We start from the raw sequence: 24,251 nt of genomic DNA on the forward strand, positions 1-24,251 counted from the left end.
AAGCGAGGTTCTGTCTCCCCCCTCCATGTTTCTGCCTCAGGTAAGTACCTTGAACACTTTCAGGTGTTATGATGGCGGTGCTTGTTGATGTCACGTGTTTTTATAGTGAGAGGGATTGCAGTGGTGAAAGCAGGGCTTGGTTCTGTTAAAAATGTGCTGAAGGCATGAGGCTGTGACATCCTCCTTCCTTCCCTCTCCCAGGGTGAAAGGAGTGATCCTCGATTTTCAAAAGATAGTTACAGTCCCTAACTAGCCCAGCCCAGCTATTGTGCGTTAACAGGAACAGCACCACCAGAGGCCTTGGAGACCCAGGGATATTGCAGTCCTAAAGTGCTCCTGGCAGAGTTTGGCTTGTTTAGGTTTTTTGTTTTTCTTAAATTGTGGGACAGACTAGTGTATAAACTGAAAAATAATTGTCAAGAAATAATTTTCATAGGACAGTTTTATTGTGATATAGTTCACAAACCATGAATTCCATCCATTTAAATGGTACAATTCAGCAGCTTTTTGCATATTCACAGTGGTGCATCCATTATTATTCCAGAACGTTTTCATCACTTCAGAAAGAGCAGTGGAAATGAATGACCTATCCACCCCTCCCAAGTGGTGGTTCTAAAGAAATTTCTTGGCTATTCCTGACCATAAATTAACTTGTTATATTCCAAGAAAAATCTGGTAGGAATTCTAACCAGAATTGAAATGAATCTGTCTATCAAAACAGGAAGAATTTATAACTTTATGGCATAAACTTCTTCTACCCATGAATATATCTGGGACCCTATCTTTTCATCTGACCAGAGCCTGGCCCATGTGAAGTTCTCACTACTTTTTGGGCTTGTGAATGATGAGATTCTATACATCGTTAGTTGCAACTGTAGCCTTTCACAGAAGAGAAAAGTAACCTCAGTGAAGCAAGTGACTCTCTGATGGTCAGAAAGAGTGACAGCCAGTGCTGGAGTGATCCAGTGGACTTGGTGTTTGCAGCTAGATTTCTCGACCACCTACAGTTAAGGGGATTAGAGAGTTCTTTTATTTTTTCTTAATGGCGTTGCATTTATTTTTACTTATTTTTTAAAATTATTTTTTATTTAAGTGTAGTCAATTTACAATGTTATTTTCAAGTGTGCAGCAGAGATTCAGTTATAAACATATGCATATGTATATATATATGTTTTAGATTGTTTTTAGTATAAATCACTACAAGAAATTGAATATAGTTCCCTGTGTTATATAGCAGGCCCTTGTCATTTATTTTATATTTACTAATTTGTATCTGTTAATCCCCCCTTTCCTGCCTGCTAAACACAGTTTGCATTCTATGTCCATGTGTCCATTACTAGGAGCACCGTTTTTCCTAGTAATATATGCTCTTTTGCTGCTTTCAGTTTCAGTAATTCCATCTTATCTGTGGGCGCTTTTCTTCTGGTGGCCTTAATGTGGTTTGCACACGTGGTAATAGAGATCTGTATTTGGGAGAACCCCAGGCCTCGTGTAGTCCCTGGTACAGAGTGCCCACTGAATTGATGCTTGAACTGGGAAAAAAGCACAGTAAATGTTGGAATTTCCACTATGGTTGAGAATTCTATAACCTCTTTTGACAAACTTAATATTGGCTGCACCCATTCTGGGTAATTTGGTGGAAATTCATGTTATGGTGGTGAAGAGACGGGGCCTTGTATGCTTCTTCTCTTTCTGTTTTCTAACACTCATTCTCCTGGGCCTTCCAGATCCTCCCCTAGAAGTGCCAGGTCTGGCTTGGTGCTGCACTGAGGCAATATTTGTTAATAAGGCCCTTTCCTCATCTCTTCTGAGCCTCCGGTTTTTTCTCTGCACAATGAGGGCTTAGACTAGATAACTACTTTTCAGTTTCTTTTAAAGCCATGTTTCCTTTGAGAAACAGAAAATGCAAATCTCTCCTCTCAAACCAACCCTTTAGATTTTGAAAAGTCCTCCAAGGAGTGACATAGCTCTTTGTGGAAAATGAATGTGATTGTGATTCCAGGTGACACAGAAAAGACTCTTCGGAGATTGATTGCAGGGAGAGGGCAGGAAAGGGGCAGTATGTCACACTTTCTAGTGTGAGCACTGGAGCAGGGGCTTGGATTTAAATACGGTGTCTGACGTGGCCTCTCTCTAATCTTGTAGAATGTGATAAACTTCTCTACCTCAGTTTCTTGATGTGTCAAGTTGGGGTGATAATATTTTAAGGCTTTTGTGAAACATTATGCACATAAGCCATTTGTGTATGGGTAGAAACAAGACCTGCTAGGGATTCAGGGATTTGTTTAAAAAAAAAATCTTGTCCATAGCACTCTGTCTGTGTGTATTTAGTAGTTCCTGAAGGGTGAGGGTGAGTCTAAAGTCCATCGTGGGACAGGTGGCCCATGGTTCTCTGTGCCCCTGAATGCCCCCTCCTCCCCAGTCCTCTTCCTCAGTCCAGGATGAAGTTCCCTAGTAGATTTACTCAGAGGTCTTGTGAAAATGGCTATTCATTTTATTGTTTCACCAAGAAGGGCTGCCATCATGACCTCAGCCCTCCCCGGCCGCCACACCAACCCGGATCCCACCCCGGTCCATGTCCACTGGCCCCGCCAACGGCGCTGCCGTACGTTTACCGTCTGTGAGACGCCGCCCCAGAAAGGATGTCGGCCGCCGACTGACGCGGCCAGAACTAGTGGCCCGGCCAAGCAAGCCGCCATCCCCAGCAGCAAACACCGCCATGGCCCCGGGCAGCTGCACACTTCCGGAGCCCGCTGCCTGCCCCAGAAGCGCACGCCAGCCCGCGAGGAGCGCGGCGTCTTTATCCATGGCAACGCCGCGGGGCCCTCCCCTAGCGCTTGCGTCTGCGTCCTCCCGAGGTTAGACGTGCGAGAGCAGAACTTTCGGAGCCAATGGGAGCAAGGGCGCGGCCAGGACGGGGGTGGGGGGAGGCTTATGGGGCAGCTGGGCGGGGCCGGGGCGGGCGGGGCTGCGCGGAGGTCCTCAGCTGCAGGTGGCACCGGCCGGAGGCTGGGGCAATGCTGCCAACAGTGGGCGCGGCGGCGGGGCAGCGGGGCGGGGGCACCCTCACCTGTCTGTGTGCGGGGCTCAGCCTGGGCTCCGCGGCCTCCGCTTGCACCGGAAGTGGACCCAGGCTACCTGTGGGCAAGATAGAGGACTGAGCCCAGGCAGGCACGTCTGGCCAGGTAGGGCACCTGAAGTGCAGATCCGCCAGGCCGGCTGCCGGCCTTGAATACGCGCTGCTAGGCAGTTTCCAAGAAGACGGGATCTGTCCCAAGAGGGGAGGTAGGGCAGGGTGCCAGATGCCTGGTTGGGTGCGGTCTTACAGGAGAGCCACGTTGAGAGGGTGCAGAGCAGCCCCTGTGTTGGCGGGGCTAGGAATTTGGGGTATAGGGTGGGGATGATGTGTGCCATTCCCTGTGGTCTCCCAAAGAACTCGCACCCCCAAGCAAAGGACCCTGCTCCCTCCACCCTTCACTGCATCCCCTGCCTTCCCCATCACCACCGCCCCTGCCCCCGGAGTGTCCCATGACCTCTCCCCACACCAGGCACCGTCCCTGTTACAGGTACTTATCTCCTGGTGGTTCCAGCCCAAGGGTGGGGGCTGTATCTAACCAGTTAGGATGCCTGGAGCCTTTGTATGAAGCCTCAGACTATAATGCAGGCGTGCACAGAGGCCCCTCAAACAGGATTCCCTGCATTCCCTCCCCACCACGCACCCACAGCGCAGCTGCCACACCAGGCCAAGCCTGCAGGAGGACCGCTGTTCCCTCTCCTCCTGTCCCTGATCAAGAGTGCACCGCCCACACTGCTGGGTATTTAGTGGGCCTTAGAAGAGCAGCTGGTATTTTCATGGACAAATATTTGCTCTTTTGGGAAGAGTTGAGTGCAAAGGGATGTAGGGTATGCCTTTTCTGTTGTCCTGGAACTGGTGACTAGGATGCAAACTTAAGTCAAAGCAGTTTTTAGAGAGAGCCGCAATATATCTTACCCAAAGATCACTGTTCCCCTACAAAGGCAACACCACCTGGCGGGTGGGGTCCTGGTCCCTCTTTCTGGAGGTTGGGCTTTGCACCCTCCAGCTGGGACAGAGCCCGAAACAGCTCTGAACACGCTCCAACAGGCTTTCCCAGCACAAACTGCCTTTATTTTGAATCTGGCTGAAGGAAGCAGCTGAGAAATCTGGGTAAATCTTCCTGGGTGTAACCATGCCTTTTGTGCTGAATGAAAGAGCGGCTCTCCACATGCTAACAGCTTAGAACTGAATGTGTGTCGAAGCCTTCATGCATGTAGCATGTTGGGAACAGCGTTTCATGGTGAGGGGAACTCTATAACTTACATGTGTATGGGGAAGCCCTCACTCCAACAGGGTTTTCCTGCACAAACTGCCTTTATTTCGAAATTGGCTCTTGCTGAGAAATCTTGGTAAGTGTTCTTAAGTGTAGCCATGCCCATTATGCAGGATGAAAGAGCGGCTCTACACTTTTTCACATCTCAGAAATGAATGTGTGTTGAAGCCGTCATTCATGTAGCGTGTTGGGAACACAGAATTTAGTGGTGAGAACTATGTAAATTACATGTCTATGATGAAGCACTCTCTCGAGCCGGGTATTCCAGTGCATACTGCCTTTATTTCGAAACTGGCTTCTCAGAAGCCTGTGGTCTCCACTGCAGGTCTGTCTCCAAACCCAGGGCCAGCATGGTAACTCTGCTCCCCCTGTCTATTCTGGAAGTTCTAGGTGTCCTCCATGGCCCTTCCACCATTATGTTTTTGGAAAACCCCGCAGATGGAATGGGCCTGAGAACAGGAGAGCTGGATGCCAGAAGCCACTGCCCAGTGTGAGGCTCCTGGGAGGGGCATCTCCTCTCCGTGGGCTCTGATCTAGCCTCCCCTCTCCCCCACCCCCACCCCTCTCCTCCTGCATTTCCTGATTGATCCCTGGATAATGGTCCATACCAGGAATGACCTGGGAGAGGTTTTATGAGTCTTTAAGTGGAAAAAAAAAAGAAATCTTTAGACAAGTTACTGAAAGTAACTTCCAGCTTTACCGGGAAAGACCTCATTCCAATGTTTAAGGCTAGTTGACAGGGTGTCAAATTGCTTAACCACTCACATCTGAGCAAGTGCTACCTCTCTCTCCAGCTCCCCGCAGCATCCACCTGTGGCAACTTGGCCAAAAGAAGGCAAGAAAGCTCTTTCCCCTCGCCAGCACCAGCGTGGCTTTGGAGTCAGTGGAGGCTGAGAGAAAGAGCCCCGCCCTGAGGTTTGAGGGGCCTCCAGCCACAGCCAGAGGAGCGGGGGTTTTCAGAGTGGCCCAGCAGGGAAACCAGGCAAGGCCACCTGGCCCAAGTCTTCCCTGCCCAGAGAGCCCCATGAACTGCTTTGGGCCACACTCCCCGTTTGGGCCCCCTGCAAAAAGATACCACGGGAGCCACACCTGAGAAGGCAGAAGGACAGCCCTTTAGCCTGGGGTCCCAGCAGGTGTGTCCTGTGAGACCTGTGGCCACATAAGTTCCTTGTCTCTCCAGGTCACTGAAGGGACTGTGCTGGGCATCTTGGTGGTCAGGGACATGGGAACACCTCTAAACTCTGAAGAAGGACAGAGAGACTCTTCCTGGAAGCAAGGATTCCAGGGAGACACCTTGCCCAGAACTGGGGGACTGTGTCCTGAGCAGACCCCTGGGAGGCAATGTGGGGCTGTGGGGTCCTCTTCTGAGAAGGGAGCAGGTGAGTTTTCCGGGGGTGGGGTCCTGCTTTGTCCAGACATGTCCTTGTGTAAGACTCATTTACAAACACCTCCAAGTCCACCTAGGGGTGGCCCCAGAGGTGGGGGTAGAGGAGGAGAGTGAAGGGTGCAGACTTAGGGCCCCCTGAGCCACCCAGGGAGCCAAGGGTCAGTGGGAACATCTTGGGAGTCTAGTGCAGGGGTGGAGGACGAGCACTAAGAACATGCCAAGTCATGCAATAAAGTGACCCGTGACCACGAGACACAGGTGGCCGTACACCAAAAGAGGCAGATAGAAATTTAGACCCAGGATCTGAGAACCTTGAGAGGGGCTGGAGGGTCCCAGGAACCCTCAGGAACAGCTCTTCTAGGGGCACAGACATCCCAATACACACATTTCTCATGGAAGCTTTTTGGGGTGCAGAGTGAGTTACCAGGATCCTGAACTTAGTATGGAATCACGGTTCCTGGCAATAAATTGCTGTCATTTGTCCCTGGACATGCACAGGGGAGCTGACTGCTGTGGGGGTCACTGCAGGACTAGAATCTTCTGGTGTCTGCTCTGTGACCACAGAAACCCAGGGGGATTTCTCAACAGGAGAACCTGGAGACCATGCCTGCAAGGACCACCCTCATGGGATGGCCAAGGAGCTCGTGGTACCCAGGTCACCAAGTGACGAAGTTGTGAGGTTGCCTGGGGAATCGTGGGGGCATGTAGATTTCTGAGGTCAGCACGTGGGCCCAGCACTGCTGGATGGTCTGCACAAAGAGGGGCCTGCCCTCCTGATGATGGCTCTTAACACCTGCAGGGAAACTGCTCCCAGGGCTCCTGGAGGTCCATATTGAGAGTGTCCTGCCAGCCTTGTGGGGTCACCTTCCCCTGATGCAGAAGCAGACCTCTCTCCCTTGAGGCCCAGGGGACACCTGGCTCAGGTGCCACCTGTGTGCCCTGGACACGCAGAGCCCCAGAGCTCTGGCACAGCCTGGGGTGTGGTGGTGTCCGGGCAAGAAAGGCCCTGGGAAGGGGGTCATTCAAGGGCAGAGGCCACTCTGCAGGGATGCTGGACCTGGCAGCAATGCACTGCTTCAGTACTCCCTTGGGTTGGGTCTCCAACCTGTGGGATGGAAGGGCCACTCCTTCCTGTGTTGCAGTCGGGGGAACTAGATCCATCGTCAAGGTCAGCCCTGAAAATGGAGGCTGCGCTACCTCCATTCCTGGAAAGAAAATCAGTCCCCTCCAGTCCAGGTGATTCAGAAAGTCATTCAGCAATGTTCGGGGCCCCCACTTTAGGCTTTGAATTAGAGCTGAGCGGCTTAGGAGGCCAGATCCCTGACCGTGGCTCCAGGAGCAGGTTTTCTGCTGGGGGACAGGATCCTCACAAACACCTGTGTCTTTGTGGGACACTCCCCTCTGACAAGCTGGGAGGCAGGGTGCAGTTGTGGGAAATCGTGTTTACATGAGCAGAGGGCCACCATGTGGTGGGGGCACAGGAGACTGTGAGAATGAGTCCCACAGCCTTTCTGGAATCAAAAAACTGGCAAATGTGAAAAAGTGCATAATTTGTTTTATTGAACAGGCTGCTTATGTACGTTTGGAGGACCAGGTTCAATGACTCAGCATCCCTCCAGGACAATAGCCTCAAGAGAAGAACAGACAGAGCAGGAGGAGATCTGGGGTTTCTCCCAGGAATGAGGTGGAACAGGGATTTCTGCAGATTTGCAAGGAGTCCCCGACCACTGAGCATGGGGTTACAGCCCCACGAGACCCCTGTCATGTTTGGCTTGGGCTCTGGTTCTGGCCTGCTCATGTATTCTTCCAGCAGAGTTCCAGAAACTCAGAGGGTGGACTTAGAGGGGCTGCGTTTGGAACCTAGTGAGGAGTTGGAGGGTCCTTTATATTGAGTCCCTTCATCCTAATCACCGTAGCTGAAGCCCAACACCCCCCAGGCCCCCATGGTTGCCGTGGAGGGAGAACAAGCCTGGCAGGCGACCTAGGGGTCCCACTACTGTGTCCTTCCCTTGTCTTCGTTCCCTTTCACCCCGGAAGGTGTGATTGTCTCGTGTCATGGTGGCCTCCACAATGTCCCTCCCAGTAATCTCTCTTCTCCATCAGGTGGGGTTCCCAACCCCGCTCAGCCTTCTCTGCATGGATGCTGAAGGACCAGGCCCACCTGAAGTTCTGAGCTCGAGCAGTAAGGTGGAAACAAAGAAACCAATGGAAAAAAGAAGCAAGTGATTGTGGCAAAGCTCCCCACCACAGAGAAGCTGCCCTGAGTGGAAGGGAGAGTGTGGGCATGCCCGTTTGTTTCCTATCTCCCAGTGCTCTTAGCTTTCTTATTGCCTACCTGCATGGTTACAACAAAATGATCTGCAAAACTGAAAATATTTACTCTCTTGCTTTTACAGAAAAGGCTGGCCAGCCTCTGGTCCGGTACCAGGCAAGAGATTGGAGTTCCTTTCCAGTTTGGAAACATCTTGGCAGGCCCAGGTTTGCAAAGGTCTTTAAGAGTAGTTACGGAGTTTTGCTTTTAAACTTTTTTACGGCTGTATATACTTGTGAGATGTGGTTGTGATGTATAATTCTGAGCCGGGATTTTCTCAAACTGTTTCTCACTTCTTATACCAGACATTCCTAAATTCCAAGTGGAACTGCATATTAAGGAAGCCATGGAATTTAGCAAAAGGATACAGATCTCATTTCCTTTTAAGCATCGGTGTACCTCCATCATGGCAGTATTTGTTATGTGTTATTGATAGGGGAACTAAGTAGTAAACAGATTAATAGAAAATAGGGGATTTTAGGTACACAGGTTCATCTTTTCAACATTGTTTGTAATATTTGCAGTTTAAGATGACCATTCCTGAGAAACAGGCAGCCTCTTAGAATGAAATAGCATTTCCTCTGAACCATAATTAATTTTTATTTTGTAGACAGCAGGAAGGGTAATAACACGTCACACATTTGGGGACGTCAAAGAGAAAATGTAACTTTCTGGGAGCGCACTCCCCCGCCTCCCCCTGCCCTTTTTACTGTCCCATTCTCCCTGGAAGGCTCTTTCTTATCTTCTGCTCATGGCTCCAGTAACTCTTTCTTCCTCCTTGTTCCTCAGCTGGTAAGGTTAGTTTTCTACTTTGAACAAGCAAACAAGCCAACAGAAGAGAAATTTCACAAGCAACTCCCAGCACATCCGCTCGCCTTCTGATGTCTGTGACCTCACTCTCGGTGCCCCACCGCTTATTAAAAGTGGCATCGAAAGCCAGTTCCTCCAAAAGTCCCCGAGGCCCCATCCCTCCCATCTTCTCTGGGTTGTCACTCCCAAAACCATCCTCTCTTTCACTGCCTCATCTATTTTGTTCTCCTGCTAGTTGGCACCATCAGTATATAAACGTCCATCCTCTTAAACCAACAGCACTCCTTGACCCTAATTCACCCCCACCAATTGCCACCCTGTGTCTTTGCAGCAAATCTTTAAGGAGTTGTTTAAACTCACTGTCTGCATCTTCTCTTGAGCCATCCCCTTTTACACCCATTCTGGCTTTTCGCCTGATCCCTCGCTCTATGGAAACTGCCCTGTCAAGGCCATCAGTGACCCCATGTTGCTAAATATAGTGGTCAATTTTGACTCCTCATCATGCTTGGCCCCTCGGCAGCATTTGACCCAGCTCTTCCATCCCTCCTACCCCGTGTTCCTGCTTCACTCAACCCCCAGCCCATCTCTCTGTCTGTTTCTGCTTTTGGCCTGCTGGCTGGTCCTTTGCCAATGTCTCCTGTTTTTTCCAAACATATACTGTGGGTGTTCCCCAGGGTGGGTTCCTGGGCCTCTCCTCTCTCTCTCTGCTATTCCTTTGGTGGAAGCAACCCAGCCTTGGAAATTGGCATGCCATCAATTTCTCGATTTCTCCAAAATTCCCTGATTTCCCCTTTCCATCTGAGCCTTTATCCCTGAGACTCACATCACATTCTTTTCCTTTCATTCATCTTGCTTTCACATTCATACATATGTTCTACTATGAAATTACTTTTCCAAATTTTGAATCAGTACATATATATCATGTAAAATGCTCAAATATGTATTATTTCCACTAAGATGCTAATTCTACCTTAGAACATTTCTGCACTTCTGTATTTATGTGAATAAAGCGAATAGTATTTCTACAAGCCTCATAGTTAAACACTGTTAGTTTGGGGCTATTATGTAACATGAAATAATGGTACATCAACATAGTCGTTTTTCATTTATTTTTATGTAACACCGAGATGAGGTTTTTGCCCTGAAGACTGGTTTTATTGAAATTTTACCTACGTTACGGACAGTCAGTTTATGTGAAAGCCCTCATTTCTCCCCTTTTTGATATATGCTCCATTTGGCTATATATAACATATAACTTGGCATGAAACAAAATTCCCAAATCATTCACATAATACAATTAATATGTTTAATTATATTTTTTAAATGTTAAAAAGAAAAAGAAAACAGATTCCTCTACCTATTAGGCACTTCTGTGGCAATATGTAACACACCCCTTAACCATGACATTGAAGAACTGAGCTGATACCAGCCCCTTTCCACCTGCTCAGCCCCACCTTTTCCCATCCCCTTTCCCATCCGGAGAGGACATCCCTCCCATTGTCCAGGCCCAGATGTTGGAACCATGTCCTTTCTCTCTCTTTCTTTTACACTCACAGACAGCAAATCCAGCTTGTTAGAAAATTCTGGATATTCTGTCTTAATTAAATACCTGCTCTCTGCTCCCCGCCCTCCTAAGAGCCACCTTCAGCCTTTCCTGGATACCAATAGCCTTCTGTTTCCATCTTTGCTTTCCTACAATCTCTCATCCACACAGAGTCAGAGGGAGCCTGTAAAAACATACATTGGGGGTGGTGGGTGTTGCTCAGTGGTAGGGCGCATGCTTAGCATGCTTGAGATCCTGGGTTCAATCACCAGCACATTCATTAAAATAAATAAATTACTTCCCCCCAAAAAACACAAACACAAAAGCATAAGTTGGACTACATCACCCCTCCCCTCAAAACTCACTAAACGGGTCACCATGTCATTAGGAGCCAAAGTCGTCACAAAGGCCTCAGGACCCGGCGTGCTCTGCCTCTCTGCCCACACTCTCCCCCTCACTCTGGGGGCCTCTGGCTCCGGCTCTTCCTTCTTCCTCCGGATCTATTCTGCTTCAAGTTCATTACTCCGTGAGATCTGCCAGGATTGCCTTATTCTCTCCTGCCTGCCTCCCACCCCACCGCCATCACCCGAGTTTGCTCATATCACTCTTTTTAAAAAATTTTTCCAAACTCTTGCTACCCCAACATGCTGCCTGTTTCCTCTGCTAAAATTCTGAGCCCCCAGTGATGGGGAGTCATGTCTATTTTGTTGACTGATAAAGCCCGAGAGCCTTGGGAACGGTCTAGTTAGGAGATTCCCGTATGTAGTAGGAGCTTATACACATTTGCTGAATGAATGTAGATGCCCTGGTCCAATCCGATGGAGCACTTCTGTGACGTGCTCAAAGAATAACTCTCCTTTCCACCTGAGAGGGGGTGACAACTTCCCTGCTGATTAAAGGCAAGAACTTTTTGCTTTATGCTGTTAACCTTAGGCGGGGAGACTGGGGGATCTTCATATATATTTTTAAATTTGGTTCACTCTGCAGTTGGTCTTTGGTCTCTGTATAATTTTGAGAAACTCTTTATAAGTGATCATTCTTTGATCAGATTGAACAGGTTCCAGGGGGAAGGACCAAGCCTGTCCCATCAGCCATCCTATGTGTCTTGTCCTGGGACCCAGTGGATGCTCAGCATGTAAGTGAACCGACAGGAGTGAGTGAAGAGATGGGAGCATCTCATTATTGTGGCGGATCTCTGTCCAATGCCTTGAGATTTGGGGAAGGGTTTACGAGTGCAGAAGGGAGAGGTCAGGTCCTCTGTGCTTTTCCTGAGTGCCCTGGCCTTACCCATTCCCCCAGCCCCCTCTGGGCAGCCAAGCCAAGGAGCTGGGCCACCAGGGGTTGTGCTGATCAATAATCCACCTTCACCCCAATTCCGGGGGTAGGTACACATGGTTGTAGACACTGGAGTCAGGTCCTTGGAGGAATTCCTCACCGAACTATGTTTTGGACCTTTTATTTTTCTCTAGAACCTCCAGCTGAAGAAGATTGTCTTAGACACATGAAAGTTGAGGACACCTTCTGTCCCCTCGCAACCCAGGTGGGCCTGGGAGTCTGCTTTTTCTATTGCCGATGGGCTCGTGTTGATTTGGGCATCCCTGTGCCTGAATTCCTGCAGTACACTCGGTGGTAAGGATGGGGGTGCCTGGCAGGGAGGGAAGCGGGTTGGGAGACTGTACAGCTGGGCTGATGTTAACCTGGGGTGAGCGGGAGCTTGCTGATGCATGGCATCTCGGGGCAGGGAACTCTCCACACTCAAGAGGGGTTCCCACTCCCGCAGGGTCCCTTTGATCAGGGTGCTGGGCTGTCAGGGGACCACAGGGGTCCCAGTGAGGATTAGGGTGCCTTCAGGCAATGGGAAGTGTGGGGTCCAGTGGCAATTGAATTAACTGTGCACCCAAACCCAGCCCCCACCTCTTTCAGCCTGTTTCCTAATCTGCAAAACTGGAATGTTATTAAACATCTCGCGGGGTCATTGATGGGCTGGGACAGACTACACAGTCAGGAGCTGGAATTCTTCTGTCCCCTGATTGTTTGCCTTCTTTCTGACTATTTGCTCTCACAAGCTCAGTCTCTCTGTCTCTCGCTCTTTCACTTCTAAGTTTCTCTCATGCTCTGGTTTCATTTGATTTCCAACCACCGCCCCTCCCCTCCGCCAAACTCCAGATGAGTGAACTTGATTTCTATGTGTCAGTTCCAAATTCCCAGGAAAGATGCTCTGTCACCCTCTGGATCTTCTGTCCAACCCATGAGTTGTGGCCAGATGAGCGAGTCCCTCTGGGACCAGCAGAGGGTCTCTGCCCAGCCCCCAGCCACCACTGTGGGAGCACAGAGCTCTCCGTGGAGGAAGTACTGGCTGTGACCTTGTGTCACTAAGTGTGAATTTATGTCTTCTCTTGAACCACCTTCATCCTCCTAAACAAAGATGAAAATTAAACACTCCCGGGATTTGTGTCATGGAACACTCAGGGTGGGGGCTAATGGGGCTGGAATTTCTGCTGTATTTAAGGGGCTACAGTGAATCCCCAACGAGAGCCTGCAAAGGGAACAGCACCGGCCCCACCCGGCACTTAGGGCGCTGAGTCTGCGTGACGTTGAGCCAGGCTTCTGACCACAGCTCAGGGGTCTGGTCTGACCAGTTAGCCTTTGAAACCAACCAGCTTTGGATTCCTCAATCCCACCCTGAGGTTTTACCTGAACCATCAGCTTCTGTATCTCTGAAGACAGATGCTGAGGACCCTTCACGTAAGCCGTTCGCACAGCCCTGTTCAGGCCTTTGTGCTGCACGGTCTGCCCGGCGAGCTGACCGAGGTTGGTATTTTACTGATGTTAGAAGTAGTCTGGTTTCCCGATGTACTGTTTCACTGAACAAGCAACAGAAGCCACTTCTCGCTGATAAAAGCAGAAAAGGGACATAATGAAAAGATACTGGGAGGGTGTGTGGAGTGGCCAGGACCGGAGCCAACCCAGGAGCTGTAGGAGGTGTTAGGGAGCCCCAGGCACCAGGCTGGGAGGGGTGCTACCGGGCCCCCTGCCACCCCAGAAGGGACCCCCCTCCACCCGACCCTCCACCTCACTCACTGCAGGTTCATGTCCCGGCAGGGCCAGGTCACACTGAAGCCACCAGCACACACCTCAGTTGGGGAGCTGGCCCCGTCTGAGCTGCGGGCGTGCCTGGTGTGGGGAGAGGCCCAGTTAGAGGAAGGCAGTTCCCCTACTGTTCCGAGTTAAGGTGCAAGTCAGTGCCCATCACTCAGGAGAGCCAGGCTGGACGGACCTCATTGTGGTGACTAGGCTGTCTGAGTTCACTTATTACTTTCTACGTTTGAAGGCCCTGGAGGGAGAAAAAGTGAAGGTTCTAGTACTTATTTTGTGTTTCCCACGTACCAGGTGTGGTAAACAAGCCACTTCAGACAAGGCCCGGAGCAACCACGTAAATAGGCCACGGAGCAAGTCGTGCAGTCAGGCCTCTGTGGTCCCGAAACCCGTGTCCCCATCGGCTCCATAGTTACCAGTGGAAACTAGGGGGATTTATGGGACTGTGTGCTCCTGTGAGGGCTGGGATATGTGTGTTTAAGTCCACATCTTCAGAAACTCGGCTAGAACCACAGCCACTGATTGCACGGTGGCAGAGGAAGGGAGGATTCCAGCCTCTGGTCCAGCTCGTGTGGAGCTCAGAAGTTCTTCCTCCTGTCCTGAAAATAACACCAAATCTGAGGGAGCTGCAAACCCACTGCTCTTCTTAGATCCCAGAAGACTGAGGGGGAAAGCTGCTTCCAACCCAGAGAGGTTGCAAAGGGAACAGCGGGCAGGCTTGGAGAGTCACAGCTCCCAAGGCAGAACCTGCTTTTGTAAGAACCCTGGGGGCAGGCAGATTTAACAGGTCCCTGAGGCCAGCAGGAGGCTCAGTGTGGGGAAATCAGAGTGTGACAACTCCAGGGGGCCAGTCAGAGGGGCCCCATGCTCTTTTTCATGTATTTTACATCCAGGACCGTGTCCTGTTCTCAGAATGAAGGTCAGAGGATAACTCCTCATGCTTCCTGCCTGGAGAGGAGAAAATAACTGTATTGAAATACACCCAGAACATTCTGTTTCATTGGGGGAAGTTGTTTTTTGTTTGTTTTTTTAATGAGAAATTATTTTACCAGAGCCTAACCAACCTGGGAGAAGGGAAATCCCTTCTGTGTCACCCAAATTGGGGTGGGGGGAAAGAGACACACTTGTGGAGGTCACAGCTCAGGGCACAGGCTCAATGAGAACTAATCACAGGACTGCAGATGCCCTGCTCTGTCCCGCTCCCCCAACACCTTACCTCCATGTCAGTAGGGCCCGTGTGTAATAACAGGAATAATACTAACAGAAGTAAATGTCTCAGGAGTGTCTAGGGAAAACCCAAAGACAGCGGGGAGATGAAAACAAGGACACACAGGCTGTTTTAGCCTCTCACACCAATAGCTGTAGCAAACTACACACAGCCCAGCCCCAGTAGATAAACAGACAACCTCACAGAAGAAATTATTTATTTTGGTTCTCTTACCCAGTGCATTCCATGGTGCATCCTCGCCTAGAATTGAGTGGAAGCAAGTCCATCTCAGAAGGGACATAACTGAAGAGGGATGGCTTCCCAGACTCTGAGGGGCAGAGAGAGCACCAGCCTGGGTTAGAGAAAGGTGAGGGGTGGGGTAGGGTGTGGGCTGCCTTCTTCCCCATATAAGGAACCTTCCTGAGGCCAGCACAGTAGGAGGGAGGGCCATGGGGTGGAAGCAGCCAGACTTCATCCTGAGAACTGTTGGGATGCCTCAAAGGGACCATTCAGGTGCCCAAACTGGGCCCTGATTGAGGGAGCCAGTCGGTCTGACTCAGAGCCCAGGACTGAGGTGGGCTCACAGCAGGCCGGTATTACTTGGCCGGATCCATTTCACTTCTCCGAAGCCCTGTGTAAAACATGAAGCGTGGACGGCCTGGTGAGCACAGCTCTGCCCTCAAGACCGGTTTCAACTCCTCTCTTCCCAGAGAACAGCATCTCTGAACCCGTCCTGGGTGACCTCACAGAGATCACCCTAGTGGCCCAGGCTAGTGACCGGGAACATGTACCTTCCTGCAGGCAACCCCTGACGTCCACTGATGCATCATATACTGGCAAAGAGTGAGTCACTGTGCATTGGTCTAACAGCAGAGACTCTGCCAAAGGCCCAAGAGGTGGTGTGTGGGACATGCAGGGGTGCAGGAGTGTAAGCAGTGCAAAAGTGTAACTGGTGACAGGGGTGCAGGGGCTGTGGAGGGCGCAGGCATTTCAGGGGATGTGGGGGTGGAGGGATGCAGAATTGCAGAGAGTAGCAGGGGTGCAGAGGTGCAGGGAGTGTAGGGATGCAGGGAGGTGCTCAGGGACCTGGCCAGGATAAGAAGGCAAGTGCACATCCTTGCAGTCAGCCTGACCCCGGTAGGCTATTGCAATGCTTTTGGGCGGCGGCGGCGGCGGCGGCGGTGGCGGTTGGGAGGCTGCCCGGGCAAGCCGATCGATTTCTTCTCTTCCCTGCAGCCTGGCCTGGGGTGGGGCTTGGCCGCCGGAGATTCGCCAGATGTTGCACTCCAGGTAAGCTTGCTCCTGGTAGGTGGGGCGGTTAGGTCAGAAGGCAGTGGCAGCGGCAGAGGGGCGGAGCGGGTCTACCCCTGGTGAACGGGTGGAATAGCTGCCTTGTCCCGGCTGCTGGGCCTGGGAGCGGCCTCTTCTTCCCCAGGTCGCCGGACACTCCTGTCCCACTCAGCTTGCTGAGTGCGGAGTGGGGGCGGGGCCGTTAAGGTGCGGGACCCACGGGGGGAGGGAGGCTGCCGCGGGGGAGCCGATCAATTCGCTCCGCTCTCCCCAGAGGCGGAGCCAGGGGCGGCTTCTGCTGCCCTAGAGGCGGGACGCGGGTCTCCAGATGAACTTGCTCCTGGGAGGCGGCGGCGGAGGCGGCAGGGGCAGGGGATGTGTTCCAGGGAGTTGCTCCATTTCTTCTCTCCCCCACGGCCTGGCTTGGGGGCGACGTCTGCCGCCGGAGATTTGCCTCAGGTCCGACTCCAGGTGAGCTTGCTCCTGGGAGATGGGTGCGGTGCGGTCAGGGGGCTGGTAAGGTGGTGGCTGCAGGCATAGGGAGGCTGCCCCGGAGGAGACTGTGGATTAGCTCCATGTCTGCACCGCGTGGCCTGAAGGCGGCCTCTGCTGCTCCAGGTCCCGGGACACCCCTGTCCCACTTTGCCTGCTGGGGGCGGGAGGCAGGGTAGTCAGGGTGCAGGGGTGGCGGTGGTCGGGGGCCTGCAGCGGGGGAGCGGACCATTTGCTCCCATCTTCCCCGCGTCTTGTCCTGGGGGCGGTCGCTGTTGCCCTGTGTTATGAGACGCGTGTATCCTAGTCGGCCTGACCCCGGGAGTTGGACTTGGTACTTTGGGGGTGGTGGCAGCAGCGGCAGGTTTTCCCATGGAACTTGTCCATTTGCTCCCACTTCCCCCCATGGTTTGCCCTGGGGGCGGTCCCTGTTGTCCCAAGTTCGTCGGACGTCCATCTCCAGGTCAGCCTGCTCCCTAGAGGAGGCCACTGTGAGGTCATGGGCAAGAGTGGTGGCTGCTGCGGGGGTAGGGGCTGCCTTGGGGAGCTGGTGGATTGGCTCCCGTCTCCCCGATGGCCTGGTGTGGGAGTGGCCTCTCCTGCCCCAGGTCACCAGACGCACCTGTCCCACTCAGCCTGCTGGGGGAGGGGCGCCCTGGGCGGTGCCTTTAAGGTGCGGGGGTGGCGATGGCGGGGGTAGAAGACCTGCAGCGCGGAGCCTGTCAATTTGCTCTCCTCTTCCCCGTGACCAATCCTGGGGGCGTCCTCTGCTGCCCAAGAAGCCGGATGCCCGTCTCCAGGTCAGCTTGCTCCTGGGAGACGGGCCCGATGCGGTCAAGGGGCAGAGGCAGTTGCGACGGCCGGCTGCCCCGCCTAATGGGGCCACTTCTTCTCCTCTCCCCTGACCTGGCCTGGGGACGTCCTCTCTGGCGCAAGATTCGCCTGACACCCCACACCTGGTCTGATTGCTCCTGGAAGGTGGGCGCGGTGAGATCAGGAGGTGGAGAGGACAGGGGCTGCCCCTGGAGAGCTGGAGGATAAGCTCCAATCTCTCTGCAGGCCTGACGTGGGGGCGGCCTCTGCTGCCCCTCGTTCCCAGGTCACACTTCTTCGGGTCATATTTCCCCGGGGTTGCGGTAGGGTGCGGGGGCGTCGGGGTGTTGGCGGGGGTATGGAGCCTGTCACTCGGGAGCTGGGGGTTTAGCGCCCATCTTTTCCGCAGATTGGCCTGTGGGCAGCCTCTGTTGCTCCAGATCGCAAAGCAATTTCCCTGACAGCTTAGCCACCAGAGGTGGGCAGGATGGGCTGAGAGGGCTGAGGCAGCCGCCAAGGCAGCGACGGAGGGGGCTGTCCCTGGCCAGCTGGTCAATTTGTTCCCATCTCAACCTTTGCTGCCCCAGTTTCGCAGAACGCCCTTCTCCAGTTTATTCTTCTCCAGGGAGGTGGGCGCAGTGCATGCAGCCCGAGGTCTGGGCTCTCCCTTGGGAGGGGCAGAACTCTCTTGTTCTCCTTTGTCTTTATTCTTCAGCGAAGTGGTTACTGGACGCAATTCTTAATTCTGAGAAAGTGTAGCCTGTGTTATGGAAGAGCTGCTGGACAGTGAGGTTTCTGGGTGGATTTTCACATCAGCTGATGCCCCAGGCAGGCAGGAAAGCTATTACTCAGAGCTTCTTAGTCTGGGGTTGGGGATGGCCCCGCCATCCTTGCCATGCTTTTTAAAAATGTGTTACTCCCCTCTTTTTCCTAGGTGACATTTTAGGTTATTGGGTCTCAGATTGCTGGCACACTCATCCCTGTTCTCAGACATCTTTTAAACTTGGGTGAAGTGATAAGTAGGGGAAGATGATTTACTGAAAGCTAAGAATACTTAAATTCGCATTAAAGCTACATTCTGTCAATCTTTCTAAAATGATTTTCCTCTGATTCTAAATCCACGACCTAGTGAATGTTGTACTCCTGTGTAAAATCATTGATCTTCACATCACATTTGTTGAGTGGTCAACGAGATTTGTTAATTAGATTATTCCTGAAAGGAAAAGTTCAGGCTTTTCAGAATTCCTTGTCTGATGTCACCCAGGCAGTCACAGTAGAAGACAGAGCTGATATAAAAATCCCTCAGCTGCCTGAACTGCAAAGCTTCTGGGATTACTGATCCCTGAAATGCAGGTGACTCTTGATGATAATCTGGGGGATGGTTTAAATGATCAGATTCTTCCAGTCCTATAAATGGGTTCCGTGGCCCCAGCCCCGGGAGAACTGGACATAAGGGCCATATCGTGTGTGGTGGGATGGGAAGGCAAGGTGTAAGAGCTGGAATCACTGAGATTCCACACTCGCTAAACACAGACTCCAGAGCCTAATTGTTGTCAGGTTCTGTTCTGGATTTGAGAGTGTGTTCATACATGATTCTTGCCCTTCTGGAGTCACTGCCTGGGTGGAAGTAACCTTTACATAGATCTGTGGAGGATGACATTTAAGTAGATGGGCTGTTATGGTTCTCAATGTGCCCAGGCTTGCTCTTCCAGGCACTCGTGGGACTAACGCGAGTCATGTTATTCACTCATTCACTGATTTATTACCCTTGAATTGATCACTCGTCCCACAGTAAGTGAAACAAGGTAACAGGAAGCTGAGTTTTGTCCCCTCTCCTATCACTGATTGTTTTTCAGTCGGGCGCCCTGCGTATGCATTGTGAAACGGTGGTATTTCGTGCCCAATGGGGCAGCACTGTCAGTTCTGAGAATCAGGGGAGACACATGGGTAGGACAGCACCCTGACACACATGGCACCCCCCATCCCGTGAGACAGAATTGTCGATGCTCAGGTGACCCGATGTAGACTGCGGTGCTAAACCTGAGCATGTTTAGTTATCCTGGTGGCTATGAAAATACAGACTACCAGTCGCTACCTCTGGAGACTCTGAGGGTGTGCACCCCAGGATTCTGCATTTTAAGAAGCACTTTAACGAATCCTGATGAAGAGATCTGAGTGTCCCACGGAGAAACACTGGTGTGCGAGGCACCAATATTGAGGATTCTCAGGGAACGATGTCTTTTTAGGATGGTCCATGGGCCCTCACTTTAGACTTTTGCCTTGAGTTTAATTTTATGTGTTCAGAAGTGATGTCTTTCAATTCCAGTGCATGTCAGCATGCTCTGTGCAGGGATTTACTCTCAGTAGATGGCAAAAACTATGATTCTTCAGGTCACCGAGCTACACTGTGAACGATATTTTATTTTGGTTTTCTTTGTAGCAATGCAGAGTCTCCCGAGAAGAGATTTAGACTCAACAGCTTTGTGTCAGACTTTGGAAGACCGCTGCTGCCCAAGGTGTTCTCTGGCAGTGCAATGATGAATCTAGGTCCCTCTTTCACTGCTACATCAATGAAGTGGACCACTTGGACAAGGCCAAAGCTGGTATCCCTACCATAGCCCTTTACAGTGTTATTCGGCTCCAGGAAGCCATCAGATGCAGCAGGTGGCCAGAGGAGGAGCCGAACAGACTCATGAAATGTGACATCCCCAACTTTATCAACACGGACCAGAACTCTGCCTTTGTGGAAGATGATTTCCTGATTTTGTAACTACCGATTGTTCTAGAAAATAAGCCAGTTGCCCAGAACTCACACAAAGACTTGAATTGAGAAACGTGCTTTCTCAGGTATCTTTCTGAAGATGTGAAGTCTGTCTTTGTATGGAAGGAAGTCCCCTTTCACAAAACTGAATGTGTTTGTGTCTGAGAGAGGGAAATGGAGACAGAAAGACGAAGAAGCAGAAGAGAGCCCCCTCAGAAGAGATCTAGTTAAGGTGAGTTTTTGTGCCTTTAAAAAACATTTGGGGTTTTAGGGGGAACAAAGTATTTACACTGTCTTATTCTCCTCATTGGAAACCTTGGCCCCGTCGTCAGAGTCAGCGGCCTTGAACGGGGGTTGCACGCTGCGTTTCATCTGGCACTGCCACTTCCACGCTCTGCCTTTAGCACGTTGCTTTGCCTGTCAGGGTTGCCACCCTTTTAACTGTAAGGTGAGGAGTCTGGAGTAGATGATCCACCCCAGCTCTGCTGTTTTGCAAATTTCTGATTTCGTATTCGGATGAGTCTGGGATACACCCAGAGCAGTATAAACCAGGCCCTACCTCCTGCCTATTGCTGGGGCATCCCTCAGGTCTGTGCCTTCTACTCAACCCTTTACTGAGCCCAGCTTTTGTCAGGAGCCCAAGTGCCTACCGGGATGGCAGGGGACTTGTCTTTCGTGGTCACGGTGGCCAAGAATTCTATTGGTGTGCTGAAACAACTCTTCTGAGATCCTCCACCCACCCCTGCTCAAACCTAATGACAGCAATACGGTTCCTTTCCTAGGAGGAGGATCAATCCATGGTGCATTTTATGACAATCCTGTCCCCAGGGATGCACGGAAGTTTATCAGCTGAGTGAGGGGAGGTGCCTCTGTGTCCCTGTATCTCTGTCTGCTGACAGTTCGCTGCCACCGGCTACTGAACAAGAAAAGTGCTATTCACCATGTTGTGTGTTTTCCAAATGTGTAGGTGATGGTCTTGTGGCTCGTGCGTGGGCTTTGATTTGGGATGGTGAAGGGCTTATAAATACCTCATCAACATGTATTCGAGGTGGCCTGGTGCCACACAGATTTGATTCATGAAGGCATCAAGCCTGCACACTGGTTTGGAAACAACTTGGTTTTGATCATTCACACTGCATGCATGACTCGCTGCTAATCTCTGGGTGGTTTTTTCATTTCAGATTTATTCACCCCATGTCTTGCTTAAGCTGAAAAATACATTTATTTCACCAGAATATTCCCTGATTCTTTGTTTACACACATCCAGTTTTTTTAATTCCTTTAAAAATGATTCTGTGTTTATAATGCCTCCTAATTTCTATCATCTCTATGTTGCCAGTGGCCTGAGACATGCACCAGATTTGATGCCGGAACAGTTCCACCAAAAGAAATCCCTTTGCCGTAATATCTTTTGAGGAAAATATTATTCTTTAAGGCTCTAACAGTAAATCGTAGAAGAAAGCATGGAACATTTCTTGTAGTTAATACATGTTCATGCGAAAAGAAATGATATTTTCATTAAACAATGTTGATTTTAATAACTTTTACAAATGTGAACATTATTATTCATAATTTAAGTAACCAGATAAAACCACAGTTATTTATTATGAAGATTGAAAACTATTTACATGGTCTCTTAATTAGAAGTAGCTTTATTAGAAGACTGAAGGGTATTTAAAAGATGGAAAAATACCCATGATGACACCATCATTTTTATTAACTAAATATCAAGAACTGTGCAGGGATAAGATTTAACCCTCTGCAAACTGCCAAGTTAGCATGAGGTAGTTTGTGGATGCTGCCAGAGGACAGGACACTCCCCCAGGATCAGAGACAAAGGACTCCCTGCCAGCACAGAAGGCAGCCTGTGGTTCAAGTTCATATTGGTTCCTGAGTTCCTTTCCTATTGCTGTTGTAACAAAGGACCACAGACTCAGTGGCTTAAAGCAATACACATTCATCTTCTCACTGTTCTAGGGTGCAGTAGTGCAAAGTCAATGTCAGTGGGCTAAAACCAAGGAGTGGCCAAGGCTAAGTTCCACACCTAGGCTCTTGGGAGGGATTCATCATCCTACCTTTCCCAGCTTGCAGAGGTGCTCACACTCCTTGGCCCAGGGCCCTGTGTCACTGTGACCTCTGCTGCCACTTTACATCTCTGTCTCTGACTATATAGATATAGAGGAAGAGTCTTCTACATCTGGTATGGACCCTTTTTCCTACATGGACATTGTATCCTTATTTATGTGCAGATGAAAACCCCTTCCCTCCAGGGTGCGGTGGCATCAGCTCACAAGATGACCACTCTGGGCTTTAAGTGTCCTCTTTGTATTGTCATCAGGGAACTTCTCTTTCCATAGTTAGCTCTGTGTTACTTTGTTGTTATATTTTACCCAGAATTACTGAAAGTTTTACTTAAAAGGGATCCTAATTAGCTCTGTTTACCTGTTTCCAGAGCTGAAAGCTTCAGTTCTAGAGTATCAGTTTGATTTTTCCTAAAAATACATTCCAGTATATTTCTCTGGTGAAAGTCTCTACCCTGTTATCTATTCTCCCATCATTTCCTTATTTTCTTGAATATATTAAAAGTATTTTATAGCCTTTATTGGTAACTCTGATGCCTACATCACCTGGGGTTTGCATCCTTTGTCTAATGCTCCTTATTCTCATGTTATCTGTCATATAGTCTGGACATGTTGCATGTCTAGAAATTCTTTATTACATGGCAGACATTGCAAATGAAAAATCCATGTTATCTTCTGTGAGAGCTTTTCTACCTTCCCGTTAGGCAGACAGTGTGAGGGACTGATCATGTCACTCCAATCAGGCGCTGAGGTGGATCAGGACTAAAGTGCCTTTTTTCTTAAAACAGCTTTGAGGTATACTTGGCAAAATAATTTTCACACGTTTAAAGTGTACAGCTTAATATGTTTTGACGTAAGAATATCCCCAAGGAACCATGACCACACTCAAGACAGTGAACATACCCATCACCCACAAAGCTTCTCTCCTGACTTTTTTTGTCCCTCCCTCCCTCCCCGTCTCTTCCCCTGGGAACCATTGATCTGCTTTCTATCACAACATATTGGTTTGCATTTTCAAGATCCTTATATGAATGGATTCATGCAGTATCTACTCTATGTTGTCTGACTTCTTTCATTCAGTGTAATTATTTTGAGAATCATCTGTGTTGCTGTATTAATAGCTTATTTGTCTTATAGTAGAGTATTGTTTAGTGCTGAGTTTTTACTGAAGAGTTTATTGTGAGCAGTGTTTGTATAGACCATCATTTCTTTCTGCATTTACTTCTTGATGGATGCATGGGTTATTTACAACTTGTGCTATTATAAATAAAATAGCAGTGAATATTTGGTTATAAGTCTTTGTATGGACATATGCTTTTCCTTTCTAAAGCACCAGATGAGGAATGTCTGGATTATATGGTACATAGGTGTTTACCTTTTTAAAAGAATCTGTTAAAGACTTTTCCAAAATGGTTGTACTATTGTAAATTCCTCGTGGTGTGTATCAGTTCTGGTTGCTCTACTTCCTTGCCAGCACCTTGTAAGGTCAGTCTTTCTAACTGTATTCATTCTAGTATGTATGTGAACTAGTATCTCACTGTGGTTTTTAAAAGTATTTCTCTAATCATTAATGACACCTTTAATCAGCATCTTTTCATATGCTTATTATCCATCTGGATATCTTTACTGAAGTGTGTTTTCTGGCCTCATTCATTCAGGTGTTTGAATTATTATTGAATTTTGAGACCTCTTTATTCTGGATCAGATACAAAGAGAGACCATTATCAGATATATGATCTGCAAATAGCTTCTGTCTATGGCTTGTCTTTTCATTTGCTTAGCAGTGTTTAGAAGAGCATTGAAGAGTCTTCATGTTCATAAAGTTCACTCTATCAGTTTCTTTTTAAAATAGATGATACTTTTGGTGTCATAGCAAAGAAAAATTTGCCAAACCCAAGGCCATAAAGCTTAAGCCTATGCTTGTTCTCCTAGCTGTTTTATAGTTTTAGATTTCCTATTAAGATCTATGATCCATTTTGAGGTAAATTTTGTATATTTTGTGAGGTGTGAATCAAAGTTCATTTTTTTTTTTTGCGTATCACTATCTAATTGTTCCAGCACTACATGCTGAAAAGATCCTTTCTCCACAGCATCCTTTTTGAGAATCAATT

The 24,251-nt window shown here is 49.6% G+C and overlaps 1 protein-coding gene across 1 annotated transcript in view; it reads left to right on the top strand.

Moving 5' to 3' along the window:
• LOC140693983 (uncharacterized) overlaps positions 1-7,908 on the top strand; it is a 72,227-nt gene extending 64,319 nt beyond the window's left edge. The window contains exons 6-9 of the mRNA XM_072957483.1: positions 5,144-5,331; positions 5,530-5,728; positions 6,325-6,391; positions 7,304-7,908. Of these exons, the coding sequence (XP_072813584.1) occupies positions 5,144-5,331; positions 5,530-5,728; positions 6,325-6,391; positions 7,304-7,628 (779 nt within the window). The 3' untranslated portion in view covers positions 7,629-7,908. The remainder of the gene's footprint in view (positions 1-5,143; positions 5,332-5,529; positions 5,729-6,324; positions 6,392-7,303) is intronic.
• Positions 7,909-24,251: the final 16,343 nt, after the last annotated feature.

This window comes from Vicugna pacos, unplaced genomic scaffold (assembly GCF_048564905.1).
Source record: "Vicugna pacos unplaced genomic scaffold, VicPac4 scaffold_20, whole genome shotgun sequence".
In the NCBI taxonomy this organism is placed as follows: domain Eukaryota; kingdom Metazoa; phylum Chordata; class Mammalia; order Artiodactyla; family Camelidae; genus Vicugna; species Vicugna pacos.